Source organism: Labeo rohita, chromosome 18, assembly GCF_022985175.1.
Source record: "Labeo rohita strain BAU-BD-2019 chromosome 18, IGBB_LRoh.1.0, whole genome shotgun sequence".
In the NCBI taxonomy this organism is placed as follows: domain Eukaryota; kingdom Metazoa; phylum Chordata; class Actinopteri; order Cypriniformes; family Cyprinidae; genus Labeo; species Labeo rohita.
This window is the reverse complement of record NC_066886.1, coordinates 15,810,078-15,831,577: the sequence shown is the minus strand read 5'-3', so window position 1 is coordinate 15,831,577 and position 21,500 is coordinate 15,810,078. Positions and strand designations below refer to the sequence as shown.

The 21,500-nt window shown below is 33.9% G+C and overlaps 1 protein-coding gene across 1 annotated transcript in view; it reads left to right on the top strand.

Annotated features, from left to right (window-relative positions):
* slco3a1a (solute carrier organic anion transporter family member 3A1a) overlaps positions 1 to 9,825 on the top strand; it is a 73,649-nt gene extending 63,824 nt beyond the window's left edge. The window contains exons 7-10 of the mRNA XM_051134342.1: positions 2,287 to 2,455; positions 5,832 to 6,004; positions 7,747 to 7,811; positions 8,153 to 9,825. Of these exons, the coding sequence (XP_050990299.1) occupies positions 2,287 to 2,455; positions 5,832 to 6,004; positions 7,747 to 7,811; positions 8,153 to 8,532 (787 nt within the window). The 3' untranslated portion in view covers positions 8,533 to 9,825. The remainder of the gene's footprint in view (positions 1 to 2,286; positions 2,456 to 5,831; positions 6,005 to 7,746; positions 7,812 to 8,152) is intronic.
* The last annotated feature ends 11,675 nt before the right edge of the window (positions 9,826 to 21,500 follow it).

The window sequence follows — 21,500 nt, the reverse complement described above, 5'->3', positions numbered from 1 at the left end:
TTAGTGCTGTGGATTTTGATTGAGACTTGAATTTTTTAAATCTGTTCATGTGTTGATTCTTTTTGCCGTTTTTGTCATCACACCAGTAGGTGGCAAAATTAGTGTTTTTTGTGGGTTATGAGTCATTGAATCACTCAGATTCTTTAAAACAAGTGATCAAAACAAGTTTTATACTTAATTAACAACATTTTTTAGAAATTGCAAAATTGATTAGACATTGCAGAAGTATTATAAGAATGTTCCACTCAAATGTCAGTACAGCAGATCTATATTTTTAAATACATTTAATTTTAAATGCAAATTATTAGCAGAAAATTTATATTTCTTTTAATTTAGTTATTATATTTTATGTACATTTGAATGCAATTTGAATACATTTTCATTGCCAATTATTAGCAGAACATATTTGTTAATAATAATACTAGGAAAATAATAATAACTGGCAATGAAATAAATTGTGTTGCATTAAAAAAAAAAAACGAATAATTAAAAAATATGTTATATTCGTAAAAATAAGGAAGAAATCTTTTTTTAATAATTTAGAAAAAACAATCTGGATTAAAGTATTAAAAATATAATAATAAATATTATAAAATAACAAAATAAAAATAATACAAATTAATAGTTAATAATAATACTAAAAATAGTGAAAAATAGACATTGACTTTTAGTAATTTGCAACAAAAAGTGTATTAAAAGAATATTACAAAAAGTAATTTTGATTGTATTAAAATTTAATTAGAAAAAAACAGAAATAATTTTTTTCTAATTTAATTATAAAAAATAAGAAAACAGAAATAGTGTTGCCAAAAAAACTAACGAATAATTAAAAAATATATATTAAATGAGTAAAACTGTTCATAAAAATACAGGAAAATCTTCCACTAATAATTTAGGGGTAAAAATGAATTAAATGAAAAAAATATATATATAAATAATATAACTTAAAAAAAAAAAAAAAAAAAAAAAAAAAAAACAATGACAACAGGGGAAAACAGACAATTCCTATTAGTAATTTGCAACAAAAATTTTATTAAATAAATATTATAAAAATAATTTAATTGTATTAAAATTTAATTAGAAAAATATTTTTATTGTAAATTTATATTATTTATTATTTTTTTTTAGTAATTTAATACACTTTTTTCCTAAATTTTTTTATAATCATTTTCACTAATTAAATATAATAAATATATTTTAAATCTATTTTAATTATTTTCAGAAAATGTCTGTATTTCCTGTTTTTTTTTTCTAATTTAATTTTAATACAACTAAAATGTTATTTTTATAATATTCTTTTAATATAATTTTTTTTTTTGAAAATATTAGAAAACATCTGTTTTATTTTTATTTTAATACAATTAAAATGATTTCTTTTATATAATATTCTTCTAATATAATTTTTGTTGCAAATTACTAATAGGAAATTGCTATTTTTTATTACTTTTAATTTTTGTAATTTATTACAATTTGTTTCTTAATTATTAGCAGATGATTTTCCCCATTTTTATAGTCATTGTTACTAATTTAATAAAATATTTAATTATTCATTATTTTTAATCCTTTTTTATTATTTTAATGCATTGCTAATTATTAGCAGAAAAAAATGTTTTTTTCTAATCCTTATTTTATTTTCTAATTTAATTTCATAACAATAACAATTATTTTTACTTTTATTTTAATACATTTTTTGTTGCAAATTACTAATAGAAAATTTATATTTTCCCTATTATTTTTATAGATATATTTATTTTATTTAATACAAAACAAATATAGCTATAAGTTATTTTTTCTTCTTTTGCAAATTATTATCAGAACAATTTTAGTAAAAACAGTTTAAATGAATTAGATTTAGAATCCCAGACTTTCATAATTTTTACACATTCATAATTCTTGTCAGACTGAGATTGACAAACTAAATAAACTTACATACCCCTCTTGTTCACTCATTCAGCAGATGTTTCATTCATTCAGCTAGCTCAAGAACAAGATGTCAGTGCCGCTCCAGTTTGTTCAGGCTCAAAACACAGACTCGTTCAGTATTTGTTTAATATTTGTGCATATAACATCCCACCCTATTGGCTTTCCCATCAAAATGAGACCAATTCAATCCCCAAAAGTCAAACAATTCCATCTGGGCCTGCAAATATCTAAGCCGTTAAACAAGCAGAGCTGTAAATCCTGAGGTTTGCGATAAATCAGATGAACTCACTGACACTAAATATATCAAATGCATCACAAAAGAACCAGTTTCAAACAGGTGAATGTGTGTTTGTGTGTATATAGGACACTGCAAGTAGGCCAGAGGCCGGAAGCCCCCTGCATGAGTCATTGTAACTGCTACACTTCATCCGTTAGCCCCGTTTGTGGCTCCAATGGTGTGACCTACTTGTCCTCCTGTTTCGCTGGCTGCACCAGAGCCATCAGCACCGGACTTCCATCTCCTCTCTCTCAGGTCATTACCCATCTCATTTACACAACAACGTTCGTCTCTCGCTCCTACTTTCCTATTCGCTGTCACATATTCTCTGTATGTCTGTTTTTCTCGCTCTCTGCTTATTTTCTGGACGGCACATGTCCAGCGTGGGTCATTAGAAGCGAAGCAGATATACAGTATGTCGGAAAGGACACAGAGTTCTGCCTGCCAGGCATCTTAATGGCCACTGCAATATGGGCCTCTGCACTCATTACCATACAAAGCGAATGGTCCAAACTGGAATAGAGGAATCCAAGACAACAGTCACAACCATTATCGTAATTGAGCACTGGCTCACGACATGAATATACCAACTGGTGGGTTTAATGAGCCTGTTCCTGCCAGGGTTGGTGGGTGCATCAGTTCTCTGTAGATAAAATTGACTATAGCACATTCAGACAGCTAATAATGACTCGTTTACTTTACACCAGTTTGCTAAAACCCTCATTTAATATTTACATAATTGTTTGTTTTTTTTAATAAACTCACATTTTAATTTTGTTCAATGGTGGCATATATTGAATGATTTAAAGTAGATTATGAATGCTGGAATCTGATTGGCTGACGAATGCTCTAAAGTGTGCAATTATTTTTCATTGTGAAATATAAACTTGCATTTCTGAAAAACGAAGTCGGAATTGCGACATGTAACATCGCAATTGTGAGTTATAAAGTAAGAATTGTGAGACATAAACTTACAATTCTGAGCTTAGCTTAGCTTAAACTTAGGTTGAGACAGCTCAAATATGCATTTTAGTCTGGGACTAGCTTAAGTCTTGTCTGTGAAACCATGGCTATAATTTACAATTCTGATAAAGAAGGTCAGAGTTGTGAGATATAAACTCGCAAATGCAAGAAAAAAAGTCAGATTTGCGAAATACAAGCTCGCATTTGCAAGAAAATTCTGGCAATTCTGACTTTATTTCTCTCAACTCTGACATTATAACTCACAATTCTGAAAAATGAAGTCAGAATTGTGACAAAATAGCAATTGCACGTTCTAAAGTCAGAATTGCGAGATATAAACTTGCAATTCTGACAATTTTCTCAGAATTGCATGATATAAAATTGCAATTGCGAGTTAATAAAGTCTGAGCTGTGAGATATAAACTCACATTCTGACATTATTTCTCGCAATTCTGAGAAGAAAAGTCAGAATTGTGAATTTATATCTTGCAATTTTGACTTTCTTTCAAAATTGCAAGATAAAAACAAGCAATTGCGAGAAAAAAGTCTGAATTGTGAGATACAAACTCACATTCTGACAGTATTTCTCGCAATTGTAATTTAGTATCTCGCAATTCTGAGAAGAAAAGTCTGAATTGTGAATTTATATCTCGCAATTTTGACTTTCTTTCAAAATAAAATACCTTCTGATGTTCATTCATGTTTTTTACGTGCTTTAAGTAAAGAAAAGATTGTTTCACGACTCATCTAGTAAGGCAATACAGTGATCTGGGCGGGTTTTTGCAAAGAGAATTGCAAGATATAAGCTTGCTATTGCGAAAAAAAGTCAGAACTGAGATATAAACTCAGTTGTGAGAAAACAAGTAAGAATTGCAAGATGTAAACTCATTTGCAAGAAAAAAGTCAGGACTGCAAGATATAAACTCGCAACTGCAAGAAAAGAAGTCAGAATTTTGAGGTAAAAACTTGCAATTGCGAGAAAAATATCAGATAACTCAGAATTTTAAGATAAAAATACAATTGCGAGAAAAAAGTCTGAATTGTGAGTTACAAACTCACATTTGCAAGAAAAACGTGAGAATTGTGAGATATAAACTCACAATTGCGAAACAAAAAGTCTGAATTTTGAGAAAAAAAACTTGCAGTTGTGAGAAAAAAAGTCCGATTTGTGAGATACAAACTCGTATTTGCGAGAAAAAAGTCAGAATGTTGAGGTATAAACTTGCAATTGCAAGAAAAACACGAGAATTACGAAACTCGCAATTGCGAGAAAAAAGTCTGAATTTTAAGATTAAAACTCAATTGCAAGAAAAAAGTCAGAATTGCAAGTTTATATCTCGCAATTTTGACTTTATAACGCGCAATTGCTATTTTGTCATACAATTCTGACTTCATTTCTCAGAATTGCGAGTTATAATGTCAGAGTTGAGAGAAATAAAGTCAGAATTGCCAGAATTTTCTTGCAAATGCGAGTTTGTATTACGCAAGTCTGACTTTTTTTCTTGCAATTGCGAGTTTATATCTCACAATTCTGATTTTATTTCTCAGAATTGTGAATTATACCCCTGGTTTCACAGACAAGACTTAATCTAGTCCCAGAGTAAAATGCATATTTGAGCTGTCTCAACTTAAGTTTAAGTTAAGCTAAGCAGAATTGCGACTTATAGGCCCAGTTTCATAGACGGGGCTTAGCCTAAGCCAGGATTAGGCCATAGTTCAATTAGGACATTTAAGTCATTTTTATACACGTGCCTTAGAAAAAACATCACTGGTGTGCATCATGAGACAATACAAAGGCACTGATATATTTTAAGATCAGTCAGTGCAAGTTTCTTTCAGCTGAAACAGCTCAGACTTACATTTTAGTCTAGGACTAAGCTTAAGCCTTGTCTGTGAAACCAGGGGATAAAGTCAGAATTGAGATAAATAAAGTCAGAATTGCCAGAATTTTCCTGCAAATGTGAGTTTGTATATTTTTTCTCGCAATTGCGATAAAAAAGTCTGAATTTTTAAGATAAAAACTCAATTGCGAGGAAAAAAGTCAGAATTGCGAGATACAAACTTCATTCAAAAGTCAGAATTTGCAGTTATGAGTTTACATGACACAGTTCTGAGATAAAGTCAGAATTGTGTTTATATCTCACAGTTCTGACTTTATTTGCCATTGCAAATTATAAAGACAGAAGATATGAGATATGAGATATGATTGTGAGAAAAAAAGCAATTGCGAGATACAAACTCACATTTGTGAGGAAAAATAGCCAGAATTGCGTGGAAAAAAGTCAGATTTGCGATCTCGCGACTACAGAATTGCATTTTATTATGTTTTATAGGGGAACCCTGCCAAAAAAATTTAGAGTGTATTTTACCCTCCAGAACACGTTTTTTCTCTCCAAAATGCGATTGGGCTAGTTTTGGGAAAGTTTTAAGGAGCAATAAGACAGGTTTTGTTTGAAAACCTGGCAACCCTGCTGCATCACCACCTCAGGTGTGGATAATATTCGAATAATTCAGCAGCCTGTCATCAGTTATTCTTTATATAATATTTGCACACATCAGGCGGCAAAATTATTAGCATAATTGCTATTTTATTTTATGAGGAGAGTATAAATGGCATAATTAAGTCATTTGCTGACATTGTAGTGATTGGGATGACTTGTATTTTCAGAACATGACGGGATGCGCGTGTATCTCCGCATACAATGACTTTCCCACGGCTGTGCCCGGCAAATGCCCTCGTCCTGGCTGTCAGGAGGCCTTCCTCACCTTCCTGTGTGTGATCTGTGCCTGCAGTATGATCGGAGCCATGGCCCAGACGCCCTCCGTCATCATCCTCATCAGGTGACTTGACTTTCACTTATTACACAGTGAAATGAGATTATAAACAGAGCTCCTGTGTTATGGCCCGTACAAACCAAGAATGATAACTATAAAGACATCTATTATGGATATCATTATAGTTATCTTTATAGTGAGCACTGCAGTTTTGTCGTCTGAAAGCTATAAATGCTCAAGCTATTAAAAAGCAGAAAGAATTCTATTTGGCAAATTTTTTTTTATTGTCCATCAGCTGGAAAAAATGCCTTTGAAAGTGATTATTGGTGTGAACTTCATTAATCGTATATGATCAGAATGATATGTTAAAGTCAAAAGCTTACATACATCTTGCAGAATCTGCATGTTATTTATTTTAACAAAATAAGAGGGATCATACAAAATGCCTGTTATTTTTAGTACTGACGTTAATAAGATATCTCACATAAAAGATGTTTACATATAGTCCACAAGAGAAAACAGTAGTTGAATGTATAAAAATGACCTTTTTCAAAAGTTTACATACACTTGATTCTTAATGCTGTGTTGTTACCTGAATGATCCACAGCTATTTTTTTTTTTAGTGATAGTTGTTTATGAGTCCCTTGTTTGTCCTGATCAGTAACTGCCTGCTGTTCTTCAGAAAACTCAACTCCATCTTTTTACACTGAGAACAACTGAGGGACTCATATGCAACTATTGAAGACGTTTCAAACGCTCACTGATGCTTCAGATGGAAAAACGATGCATTAAGAGCGGGGGGTGAAAACTTTTTGAATTTGAAGATCAGGGTAAATTTAACTTATTTTGTCTTCTGGGGAATGTGTAAGTATCTTCTGTAGCTTCTGAAGGGCAGTACTAAATGAAATATGATATTTAGGCAAAATAAGAATAATGTACGCATTCTGTTCAAAAGTTTTCACCCCCAAATCTTAATGCATCGTGTTTCCTTCTGGAGCACCAGTGAGCATTAGACCCTTCTGTATTAGTTGCATATGAGTCCATCAGTTGTTCTCAGTGTGAAAAGATGGATCTCAAAATCATACAGTCATAGTTGGAAAGGGTTCAAATGCACAAAAATGCTGATAAACCAAAGAATCTGTGGGACCTGAAAGAGTTTTCTGAAGAACAGCAGGCAGTTTAACTGTTCAGGACAAACAAGGGACTCATGAACAGCTATCACTAAACAAAAAAACAAAAAACACAGCTTTGGATCATTCAGGTAACAACACTGTATTAAGAATCAAGCATATGTAAACTTTTGAAGAGGGTCATTTTTATAAATTCACTTAATATTTTTTCTTGTGAAATATCTTATTCAGGTCAGTACTAAATAAAAAATAACATTCATTTTTTATGTTCTCTCTTATTTTGGTAAAATAATTAACATTTTAACAACGTTCCAGACCCGTAAGACCTTCGTTCATCTTTGGAGCACAAATTCAGATATTTTTGATAAAATCTGAGATCTTTCTGATCCTGCATAGACAGCAACGCAACTGACACGTTCAAGGTTAAAACAGCCCATGTGACATCAGTGGTTCAAACTGTAATTTTATGAAGCTACAAGAATATTTTAGTGTGCAAAAAGACAAAAATAACGACTTTATTCAACAATTTCTTCTCTTTCGTGTCAATCTTCGCCGCATGATCACGACAGTACCACATTTACTTTGAATTTGCATAACTTTTTTGTGTGTGTGTCATGAATGCGTTTGAATATAAATGTTTCTGTGCTCAATGTGTGGACTTGTCTCTTGCTCTTTTAGAACTGTGAATGCAGAGCTGAAGTCGTACGCTCTCGGAGTTCTTTTCCTGTTACTGCGACTGTTAGGTGAGATATCGCCGCACAGCACAATCACATTACAACTCAAACGACATGCTTTAGAGTAATCTGTTTGCCTCGCTGAAAGCAGCATACTAAATAGACAATTTCCTCGCAATCCAAAGTGTCATAAAACAAGGACAAGTTCATTTGCCACTTCTGTTCGAAAAAACAGTAGGTTCCTAGCAGTCAAATTAAAGCTGTTTGTCATAATTTAGAAGTTCTCAACTTGCTTTATTATTCAGGAAATTAAGACTTTCTGCATTTGCTCAATATTGCAAAACACGTGAAGAACAAGATAAAAATGACAGTTTTGTCTTCATCTAAATGATGCATAAACCATCTTTCAGGCTTCATTCCTCCTCCTTTGATATTTGGCGCCGGGATCGATTCCACATGCCTTTTCTGGAGCACCGAGTGCGGGGAAAAAGGCGCCTGTCTGCTGTACGACAACGTGAGCTACCGGCACCTGTACGTCAGCATGGCCATCGTCCTCAAGATCGTGGCATTCCTCCTCTACACAACCACCTGGCAGTGCTTGCGCATAAACTACAAGAAATACATTAAAAACAATGAGTACGTCAACGTTACGGCAACAGAAATGTTCTCGTCCAGCGTCAATCTGGACAGTCTCGGTAAGGACAGCAGTCAGAGCCAAGTCAGCAGGACTAAATTTATATACAACCTGGAGGATCACGAGTGGTGCGAAAACATGGAGTCCGTTTTATAGTAGGTTCATGCTAATTCAAGCATCGTTCTACTGAAGGATCGTCTCTTATTCCAGGATGTTGCGCTTTATTGTAAACTCCTTCAAACTTGTCTACTGGGTCCATCTTGTTTTTAGAAGTACTTTAAAGGTGTTTTTCCAGTGCCAGTAAAATTGTAGTAGTTAGCTGAAGGCGTCTACTTCAATGCCTGACTCTGTAGCTGGTTTGCAAACTTCACACAGCTGTGCATTAGCTGAATGCAGCCACAAGTAAAAAACTATATATACACAACTAAAATCAACAAGTAACTCATCATTTATTATCTGGCTGGTCGATGCTGGTTATGTTCTCAGTCTCCATCCCAGTCCGTTATTATTACGGGGATCATTTAGTACATTACAACCAGTTCATCAATACTAATATATAATTCTATTGTATACTACATACTGCAATTTTGTACTATACATATATATGAAAACAATATCACTTATTTCTCATTCTCTGAGAGATGTTTTATTAAGTGCTTTTGCAGCATTTGCTTTCTGCTGTTGGTAATTTATATTGTTTATTAAGGCCTATAATGTCTTAATTTGTAAAGGTTATTGATACTGTACATTAGCATCTTTATACATTTGTGCAATAGTGGGAGAGTGTCTTTGAAAATCCAGAGAGGTTTTTTTTTCTTTGTAAAATGTTTGTTAGATTTTGTTTTGAATAATGAAGACAGATTTAGAGAATGAAACTGTTTATTTGTAATTTTATTAATGGATATAAGAATGCGCCTCTTTATTCAGATGACAATAATGGCTTGTTTAGACTAGACTTTTGGAATTTTGTGACCTGCAGTATGGCTGACATCAGAGGGAGGAGTATTGGGGAAAGGCGATTTTATTAAATGGCAGAGGACTATTGTCATTCATGAGTGGTGCTCTCAGAGCAAATAACGTTCTGATGATCAGGCTGGGCCTTGGTATTTATGGGTTGGATGAAGAATGAAATGCTATACAATTATAATGATACATGTAAAGTGTGTTTCAGCTTTGGATTGAGATTAAACTATTTTATTTGACTTCACTGCAATAAGATATGGCACTGTGGGTTCTTAGCAGATGAGAAATATTGCTGTACACAAAAAACACTTTGAGATGAAAATTGATTTCACATTATTAAAAGCTTCATAGCACATCATTTTTGTTTTAAAGGCATTACTGCAGATAAATTTTAAACAGTGTACTTTTCATAATTTTTTTTTTTTTTTGTAATGGCAAAATAACTTTTATTTTATTCTGCAAATAAATTATTTTTCAGAAAATCTCTGATTTGACTATATGGTGCTTTTTTAACTAAACTTAAACTCACCCTCAGGCCATCCAAGATATAGATGAGTTTTTCTTCATGAGAACATATTTTTCACCAATGGATCCTCTGCAGTGAATGGGTGCCGTCAGAAACCAAACAGCTGATAAAAACACCACAATTGTCCACAATAGTGGTTCAATGCATCACAAAACTCACTTCGGATCATATTACAGTTTTTGAGTCACAGATCACTTTATTAGATCAGCACTGTGCCAAGAGTGTGTTTGCATTAAATAATTACTGTAGCGTTTTAGTATCATATTTTTTTTTAAATAAAGTCAAAATTAGAAGATTAAAGTGTTATATTGTGTGAATAAAGTTAATCATTGAGAAAATTCCATCTTTCCAGGAAAAAAGCTCTGTGGTGGTGGTTAACCGACTGATTTATGAAAATAATAAAAGAGTGTTGTGGAAAAGTTATATTTTTGGCCTTTCTAAGGTTATTAGGACTGTTAAGCATATGCTGTTTCAAGCAAGGTTGGCAGGTTTTCACAACAAAACCCGCCCAATTGCCTAAAACTAGCCCAGTCGCGTTTTAAGGGTGGTCCCCCAATAAAAATAGCGTTCCATGGGAGTAAATACATGTTTTCTTGTAGAGTTCCCCTGGTACAGTTCACATTCCAGGGGCTAAATATAAGGTTATAACAACCCGCGGCAACAGTATTAAAGAAGTTCAATTCTGCGGGAAAACCGCGGACTTGGCAACAACTGGGCTGCACGTTTTATTGGCGATTTTCAAACACTGATTGATTGATTATATGAGACATTTGTTTTAAGTTATTTATAATTTTTGTTCAGCATGTCTTATGATATTTATTCCTGTTCATGCTGTAACTACAGTAGAAAGGAGAAAAAGATTCAAATGCTGCTTGAACTGAGGCGAATACACCTCACGCCACATTAAAGAGCGGCCAAAACACATTTATTTAAAGGCTTTGATTTGATATTAAATGTAACAACGCTTATTGCAATTATTGAGTGGCTGGCGATCTACAAGTGATGAATAGACTTGAAAACGTTAAATATTATTTCCAAGCGTTTATATCGTCGATAAAACAGCTTGTGAATAGTCACGTAATGTGAATTACCTCAGAAAAGACAACAATAAGTGTTGGAGCCAACATTAACCTACATTTTAAGGTAAGATTTATTTGTTTCTGTATTCTGTCTAACGTTACTATATTTTCAAGTTTATGTAAACATGCACTGAAGTCTTTGGATGCTGCATCACATCTTGCTGGATTTGAATCATGAGTTTGAAGTGTTTAAATCAAGACAGCAACAACACCACCACAATAATCATTCAGTGTCAGCTCTGAGTTTATTGCATTTTATTGAATGTACTTTGAACTCTTTGCTCATTTATTTTTCTCATTACTTTTAATATGTATTTGATTGCTATCTACTCATGGTTTATAGCAGGTGTTGACAGTGATCAACAGCCATTACTAATGAAGGGCGGGGTTGGGTGGGGTTGCTATAAACCATTAAAGCTCATTTGGTTAGACAGAATAACCACCCCGACCTTCAGTTGTCAATCACCGTGTCACACCCCCCACCTCCACACACAACACACTACACCACACCGGTCATTTACGACTCTACACGGCCCCCCCTGCACACCTACAGTCCGGCAGGGGGGGCAACTATACCGACTTCACATGCTTTTACACACCCCAAGGGGTGCAAACTCGTGCCGGTCAGCAGGTAAAGTACAACGGAGTTGCAACAGAGAAAAGTGTCAGTAATACCGTGAGGAGAACAGCTACACCGTCCGCTGAACTTCAACTTTGAACTTACCAAGAGTCATTTAGAACACTTATTTCCAGGTCGCTTTATGACGTCATATTGAGTCGTCTCGAAAGGCAGTTTTTGAAATTACATATTTTACCACGTTTCTTTTGTTACTTTTCAAATGCCATTTATGCATACTGTAGTTTTTTATTCTTCTACTTTTTACCCTTCAAATTTACAATTAACTGTAGAATGTTTAAAAGGATGATTTAAACAAAAGAAAAAAATAATCCATTTCTGTTTTTATTATTTGAACAAAAATGGCTTTAAGATGTTAATATACGGTGTTGCTGCACCACAACTATTTTAAGTTTTTTTTTTTTTTTTTTTGAATAGACTTGAAAATGTTAAATATTATTTCCAAGCACTCAATAAAACAACCATATTGGATAATATGGATAGCAGGGTTAATGTACAACTGAATACATTGTTCTGCTAATTTATGCTTTTTAAACCACATTAAAAAAATGTGTGGAAGCTGCTAAATCATATAGAGAAAGACTTAGCTAGCATGAAAGGGCGCAATATTTTGACAAACTAAAGTTAATAGGTGGTAAAGATATGTACAAGCAGTATTAATTAAGATATTAGCCTAATGTTTCATCTACCTGACCAGAAATTATAAGAACAAACACGAATGTTATCAAGACTCTTGTCATGGAAATCCTGGCTCAGTTTGGCCAAACGCCTTTTGTTCCCCAGACAGTTTTTTGCACTCTTCTCCTTGATTTGTTATAACTTTTTGTAGTCTATAGTATTCCACATATTTTTCCCGGTCCGACCAGTAAGTACAGCCCAAAACATGACATTAATTGACTATTTTTAGCAGCAATAATTAGCAAAATATGAGAGTTTTGTTTGGTTCAGTGGCATTGTTTACATCTGTGCCACCAATATGGCTGATTTATGACGCGTCGAGAAAACGCTCTATATGTTTGTGAACTTTGATTTGAGAAGGATGGACTTTTTCACTGGAGGAAGTGTCATAATGGATAATGGACCCTAATTTTGCCTAAAGCTGCAGTAAAATGCATTAATGATGGATTTGTTTCTTACAAACATGCAGCTTTTCACTTCACAAGATGTTAAGTGATGGACTGGAGTCTTGTGGATTACTTGTGGATTATTGTGGTGTTTTTACCAGCTGTTTGGACTCTCATTGTCATGGCACCCATTCACTGCAGATGATCCATGCTGAATTTCTCCAAATCTGTTCCCCTGAAGAAACAAGCTCATCTACATCTTGAATGGCCTGAGGGTGAGTACATTTTTAGCAAATCATCATTTTTGGGTGAACTATTTCTTATGGAATGGAATTTCAGATATTTTATCTGTAGAGTGTTATGCTCTGAGTGTCTACTCTGAAACATTTTTTATGTTAATATTCACTAGGATTTTTATTAGATTTTCTTTCATACAGATTCACATCGAAATAAGAATGAGAGGGTGTATTATAGTGTAGATGTAAATGGACCCAATTTGGTTATTTATAAAATCTAGGGCAAAATGGAGAGAAGATGACTATAAGCCATTTGACTGCAAGAGTGAGATTTCCACTCTATGGAAAAAGAGATTCGATTCAGAATAGCCTTATTGCATTTGTGTTTGTCTGCTTCTGTTAATATAGCCCTTGCTTTACCTTTTCCTCTTGAGCTACTACAACCAGCAGTTCAACCAAGATGTTATTAAAAGTATGGACGCAAAGCTTTTTTTTCATATGAACTTAAGCTGGTCCTGAAATAAAGAAACTGCTTGATATATTGTGGATATGAAGGTGAAAAGGACAATACTTCACCATGGGCCTTTTGAAATTAAACTCTGGACCATCTCCAACATCAGAGGCTATACAGCTATCAGGATGAAAAGACTTTCTTTTGATATCCTTCATAGACACACAGGCTCTTTTCAACAAAAGGTCATATAAATCTGACAACCTTAAAGTTTTTTATTTATTTAACTAAATGGACAGCAAATGTCAGGCTGTTTGGATTCACCGTAAAGATTTTTTGCAGAAGTATTTGAACTGAAATCCATCTGTTTGGATTTATGAGTAGTTATCATCCATCAGTTTTTAACAGTGTCTCTTTAAGTGAGGTGACACATATACTGCGTGTTAATCTGCCCTGGTGTGTAAGAAGATTAAAGTCTTTATTTGATGTGGCTTAGATTCCCTTTTCCAGCCTTGACAGATAAACGAAGAACCAACAGAACTGGAAGGGGTGTACAATAAGAGACTTAAGGGAAATATACCCATTAACTAATAGGGGTGCAAATTAACTGCTGTTTTTGATGTTTTTTTATCAATATGATATATAGATAGACAGATATGATTAAGTTGCAATAAGGCACATTTCTGGTGTGAAATCAACAACAGCGGAGCAATATTCACTGAATAATGTACTAAATATCGCTGAAATATTCAGGAGGTTATTTCTAGCATGATGTCCTATTCATCAGCACCTGCAGAAGACACAAAACATCTGCCAACACTACAAAAGATTTATTCTTGTTAAAAATACTCTTCATGGAACGCACTGTTGTCAACACCGACATCTCAGATATGTCTTTGGTATAATACTGCTCAGTTCCCACTTTCATACATCTCAGAGGATCCGAACTCAGGAGGGATGAAGATATGAAGCATTTATGTTCTGCAGCATGGAGTTATTTATTAGGGTTATTATTGTCAGCAAATAGAGAGCTATTTAAACTGATGGGTAGCGATAACACAGTTGAGAGAGCTAATTCAGTTACTGACCATTTTATGTACTTAAAGGAACAGATCACCCAAAAATGATGATTTGCTGAAAATGTGCTCACCCTCAGGCCATCCATGTAGATGGGTTTGTTTCTTCATCAGAACAGATTTGGAGAAATTTTGCATTGTATCACTTGCTCAACGATGGATTTTCTGTAGTGAACGGGTACTGTCAGAATAAGAGGCCACAAGTAATCCACACAACTTGTTAAGTAAAAAGCTGCGTGTTCGTAAGAAACAAATCCATCAAGGCGTTATAACTTTAAACCCTCGCTTAAATGGTGCTTCATCTGTGCATATTTCTCTCCTGATTCATACAAGACAATCTTGTCTTGAACAAAGCAATATTATGGATAGAGGACTTCGTATTTTGGCCAGAAGCAGTTGTTTGAAGTTAAAAATGTCTTAACGATAGATTTGTTTGTTACAAACACACAGCTTTTTGCTGACTGGAAATGTGGTGATTATTTGTGGATTTTATTGTGATGTTTTTATCTCTCATTTCGAGTTGTAAATCTCATTCTGACGGCAAATTTTCATTTTTGGGTGAACTATTCCTTTAATTGAAGTACGGCTGTCACTAATAATTTTTTTTTTTTTTGGTAATCAAGTAATCCGTCGATTATTCTGCTGATTAAGTGAGTAATTGGATAATTATAATTCGTTTTTTTGCATTAAGAAAATAGACCTAAGTGAAAAATAGCCTTTAAAATTACTTAAAATACATATACAGTCCCCCTTCAGTTTCAGTTTATTTCGTACTTATTTAGTACTGAGAAAATAATAGTTGAATTTATAAAAATGACCCGGTTTAAATGTTTACATCCCCTTGAATCTTAATACTGTGTTCTTACCTGAGTGATCCACAGGTGTTTTTGTTGTTGTTGTTGTTGTTTAGTGATAATTGTTTACGAGTCCGTTGTTTGTCTTGAACTGTTAAACTGCCCGTTTTTCTTCAGAAGAATCCTTTAGGTCCCACAAATTCTTTGGTTTTCCAGCATTTTTGTGTATTTGAAGTTTTTCCAACAATGACTGTATGATTTTGAGATCCATCTTTTCACACTGAGGACAACTGAGGGACTCATATGCAACTATTATAGAAGGTTCAAACACTCACTGATACTTCAGAAGGAAACACGATGCATTAAGAGCCGGGGAGTGAAAATGTCTTGAATTTGAAGATCAGGGTAAATTGAGCTTATTTTGTCTTCTGGGAAACATGTAACATCTTCTGTAGCCTCTGAAGGGCAGTACTAAATGAAAAAATATGATATTTAAGCAAAATAAGAAAAATGTACACATCTCCATTCTGTTCAAAAGTTTTCACCCCCCGGCTCTTAATGCATTGTTTTTCTTCTGAAGCATCAGTGAGCATTTGAACCTTCTGTAATAGTTACATATGAGTCCCTCAGTTGTCCTCAGTGTGAAAAGATGGATCTTCAGTCATTGTTGGAAAGGGTTGAAATACACAAAAATGCTGGAAAACCAAAGAATTTATGGGACCTAAAGGATTTTTTCTGAAGATCAGCAGGCAGTTTAACTGTTCAGGACAAACAAGGGACTCACGAACAACTATCACTAAACAAAAAATACAACTGTGGATCTTTCAGGTAAGAACACAGTATTAAGAATCAAGGAGATGTCATTTTTATAAAGCAGGGTCATTTTTATAAATTCAACTATTATTTTAACTGTATAATAGCAATAAGGCAATATTAATTTGTTTATTTAAATTATCAAAAGCAATGATAAATGCCTGGACTGTTTTTGTGCCGGTTCATGACAGTTAGGGTATGTCGAAAAACTCCCATCTCATGTTCTCCCTCAACTTTAAAATCATCCTATATCGCAGTTTTACCTTTTTTGTTAAGGGCGTTTGATCTTTTTTGCATGTTCACTTTGCAAAGACTGGGTGAACTTCTGCAGCGATGTAGGATGATTTTGAATTGATTTTTGAAGTTGAGGGCGAAAATACAATCAGAGTTTTTCAACTCCAATATTTTGCTGGTTACTCAACTCAGTCGAGGATTTGTTTTTTTAAAATGGAGTACTCGAATTGAATTCGAGAGCCGATCATGATTAGTATTAGTATATTACCTGTGAAGCTGGGGGAAAAATGATAATTGCTTCTGTTTGGAAGTTGAAACTTTCTCTCTGCTGCAGATAAGGGAATATCTACGATGTTTCCCTACAGAGTTACTCCCGAGACCTTAGAGTGCATTAGTAAGGTTTGGTTTGGCATGTGTCGTGTGTACGTTTCTATGCACATTGCATCTGTTTCGCTTTGTTTCACATAATAATCCATCACTGCTATGGCTATCCCATCAAACTGTGCATAATTAATTTGAGGATTCATTACAGGGCCTAATTTCTCAGGAGACTGATGTGTTTGTGTGAAAATGCACACAATATTTTATGTAAATAAGTCATTCAAAAGAGATCTGATGTTCTGCTGTCATTCTTTAAAACTGAAAAAGATGCTGAATTCATGCTTTTAAAAATTATCCTTCGGAACCACTGCTCGAGTCGTCCATAATAATCAAACAACTTATCGTCTTTAGTTCAAGATAGCTGCCCTGCTGTGTCACAAACATAAATCAAAAATGCGCCTGACGCACTTCAAATGGCACTCATAATATTTGAAAGAGAAGCAGGAAGGGTGGATTGTCAGTCGGCTCTTTGTGTTGTACATTTTTGATGTTCGGTTCAAAGTAGATGTTGAGAGCAGCTCAAATGCTCAATACCAACTGAGTTTAGGGAAAAAAACAAGAAGGTTGACGCTACATGATAAAAACTGAAGAATGCAGACAAAAGTAAACTACAGTCTGGACATTAAACAAATGCTGAATGTTCTTGAATATTTTCTCATTTTAACTTCCTTATTATAAACATTGTAATATATAGTTTTGGTTATAATATTTAAATTTTCAGATGAAGAAAAAGTCAAAAGTGTCAGATTTCCTCCAAAGCATTTTTTCACGTACTCCTCTGATTGTTTCAAAATACCATCTTGCATAAAAATTAAATTGCAAAAGTATTTCACCTCCCTGTGGCTGAGTGTGTGTGTGTATGTGTGGAGGCAGGAGGAGATTATTTAAAAGCATTACAAAAACCCATTACTTGCCTTCATGAAATCCTTAGAAGCAGATTGGATATGGAGCATGGTCATTTTCCATTGGATAACTTGATATACACATTGCACATGCAGGGCTAAGCTGGGTCCGGTGCAATGGCACACTGAGCCGATGGAAATATGGGCACTATTTTCTACCTTAATGTTGCAGCAGATGAATTATATTGGCTCAAGGCATTCAAGAACTGCTGTGACTCACTGACATGAAATGTTGCTCATTTATTTGCAGGCAGCTCCGCTGACTCCCTGACAGCTTCAGTAGCCTGGTCCTGAGAAGTTGGCGAGATAAAAAAAGACCTACAAACAATTTAAGAAGGTACCTTTTAAGACAGTTATACAGCATTTGATTTACTTTTTCACTTTTACTTCACTACACAAGTATTGATGGTTCCAAAAGGGCGATGCTATAGAAGATCCTATTATTTAATACCTGAGACAAAGGTTTTTCAGCATTTTTTGTATTTGAACCCTTTCCAACAATGACGGCATGATTTTGAGATCCATCTTTTCACACTGAGGACAACTGAAGGACTCATATGCAACTATTACAGAAGGTTCAAATGCTCACTGATGCTCCAGAAAGAAAAATGATGCATTGAAAGCTGGGGGTTGAAAACTTTTGAACTTTTTTCTCATTTTGCCTAAATATTATACCTTTTTCATTGAATGCTTCCCTGCAGAAGCTACAGAAGATACTTACATGTTCCCAGGAGACAAAATAAGTTAAATTTATCCTGATCTTCAAATTTAAAAAGTTTTCACCCCCCTGGCTCTTAATGCATCGGTTTTCCTTCTGGAGCATCAGTGAGCGTTTGAACCTTCTGTAATAGTTGCATATGAGTCCCTCAGTTGTCTCAAAATCATACAATCATTGTTGGAAAGGGTTCAAAATCCACAAAAATGCTGGAAAAACAAAGAATTTGTGGGACCTGAAGGATTTTTTTGAAGAACAAATATCACTAAAAAAAAAAAAAAAAAAAAAAAAACATCTGTGGATTCTTCAGGTAACAACACAGTATTAAGAGTCAAGTGCATGTAATCTTTTTAACAAACTTTAAACTAAATTTAAAAATGTAAATATTATTTTCTCTTGTAGACTATATGTAAATATCCTTTGTGTGAAATATCTTTTTCAGGCCAGTACCAATTAAAAAAATTACATGCATTTTGTTTGATCCCTCTTATTTTGGTAAAATAATTAATATTTTGCAGATTCTGCAAGGCGTATGTAAACTTTTGACCTTAGCTGTATACATGTTAAGATAAAGTAATACTGTTTATTTGCACTGTATAACAAGGTATGATAAGGTTTTGCACACAATATTAAACTTTTAAGTACACAAAAACAATTACATTTGCACATACTTTGCACAAACCTAAAATGCAAAAGCCTGATTAGGGATAGAAAAGATTCATTTCCAAATCATAAACAAAATCTGAAAAGTTACGGTACTCTCAGTTTGTGAAAATGTTAAATACAGTTAGAAAACATTAAACATATTTGTTAAATACTGTTTTATCACGTTCACATATTTACAGTTTTATTTTTAATGTGTTTTTGTAAAGTATTAAATATTTTCCTTTAATACTGTTTTGATATGTTTGCTATTTGCAGTAGTTAGCCTGCTATTTTTCATAGTGTGAGTTTTAGTGAATTGTATTTAAAAACTAGGGCAAGCTTCATTCTCAAACATCACTGTAATTTTTAATTATGATATTAAATATGTGGAACCCACAACAGTTAAAACACAAAAACATACAGAAATATATTGTCCCCGTTTTTTAATTTGTAGAATTATATCTCGCAAGTGAGATATCAGTGATATTTGGACACTGAACTAGGAAATGTCCCTGGTTTTCATTTCAGAAATTCAGTCGCCTTAATTTTCACTGACAGGCCTATATTAAAGCACACACTAAAACAAAATGTTAATCAAACGGTTTTCACAACCCATCATGCATACAGACTCCCATAAAGCAATTGTGAGGACAAATTAAAAATATGGCAGAAAGATGACCCCCTTTTTCCTTTCCTTACTCTTTTCTCCACGGACACCAGCATTTCTAGGCCATCTCTGGCAGCACGAAGCACACAAATGTATCAGAATGATTCAAATAAGATTCCTTCTGTTTCTTTTAGAAATTAACTCTGGGTTTATGGGCACATAATAATGTTCAATATTGAATATGTTCAAAATTTTGACAAAGAAGAAAATCACAGGTCTTAAATAGCAAAAGTTCCTAGAAGAACTTGATGCAGGAATTTATAAGTGATCGATCATGAACAACTATGAGTTAGTTAACTGTGTTAGATTTATCCTAAATATGTGTAGGATGATGGGATGACAGTGGTGTATGATGATATATGAATATAAAAATATGATAAATGCAAAAAAATAAAAATCCCAATGTTCCCCACTTTACTGTTATATCAGTATTTCCTAATACAAACTTACATTTGCCTGCACAAGCAGCATATTTTCATAAGCATTGAGGGTGTTAAACCTGACAGGAAACTGTGATATAAACAGTACATCTTTCACAACAGCACAGAAGCTTCTTCATTTGTAGGTTTAGAAATGATATGCCAGGACTGTACCAGTGTATTCCTGAGCCTGGAAGACGGTGAGAACTGTCATCCACATTCTTCGTAAGAAACATTTTGTCAGCTTTTTTTCTCCAGTTACGTCTGCTTGGTGCACTCTTAAAAAGACAGCATATTTTAATATCTCTCATAACATATGGTGTTCTGAAACACTTAGAGAGTGATCATGATAACCAGTCAATCTTAGCTATAAAACAATTATGCTGCGTAATTGCATTAGGGCTGTAGATCACTGAAACAACCAGCTGACAAATTAAAGTTTTACTACCTTTCAATTAAATTAGAGACGATCAGAATCAAAGATGAAAGGACTGTTAGCTGAATCAGCAGGTGCTTTTGTCTGTATGTGTGTGTGTCTGTGTGTGTTTGTAGGGGTTTAAATGACCGAATGTCCCTACTATGTAGGCGAAACCCCATTAGCACATTGACATTGTGGCCTCCAGCAATTACATTTGTTTTCTAACCAGCTGTGACTGTGATAGACGATGAGCTAACATGCTGTACTTTCTGTTTCTTCCATATAAATATATGGCAACATCCACCATGTTTTTTTCTAATGTAAGACCTGCGGCAGACATTTTTAACTTGAATGTGAAAGGTTTATCGGCCGCTTCCTGTTATTTTATCAATACGCTCTAAAAATGCTGGGTGAAATATGGACAAACCTTGTGGTTAGGTTGTTTTGACCCAGCCATTGGGTTAGTTTTATTTAATGCAGCTATTGCTTAAAAATGACTGTATTTCTTGCTTAAATTAAAATGATTAAAATTAAGATTTATTAATATGTTCAATGAATGAACATTTATTAATTTATTAATAAATGTTCACCTTTTGATTATTACTGATGCTTCTAGTAATTGTGTCTGATGTTATATTTTGGGTTCATTTTAAGCCAGTCATATAGTACATGCAAAAAAATGCTGGGTTAAATACAACCCATCACTGGGTAAAATAGGTACAAACTCAGCAATTTGGTTATTTTGACCCAGTGGATGGGTTACTATCCAGGAGGTTGGGTTAAACATTTAACTCAACTGCTGGGTCAAAACAACCCAGTTGCTGGGTTTGTTCATATTTTACCCAGTGTTAGGTTGTTTTTAACCCAGCAGTTTTTAGAGTGTAATTTTTAAGCAATAGTTAAGTTAAATAAAACTATCCAGAGGGTTGGGTTAAACATTTAACCCAGCTGCTGGGTCAAAACAAACCAATCGCTGGGTTCGTCCATATTTCACCCAGCGCTGGGTTGTTTTTAATCCAGCATTTTTTTAGAGTGTACAAAAACTTGTAATGTGCAGTCAAATGAGCAAAATTGCAGCGAAATAGATAATGCAAAAAAAAAAAA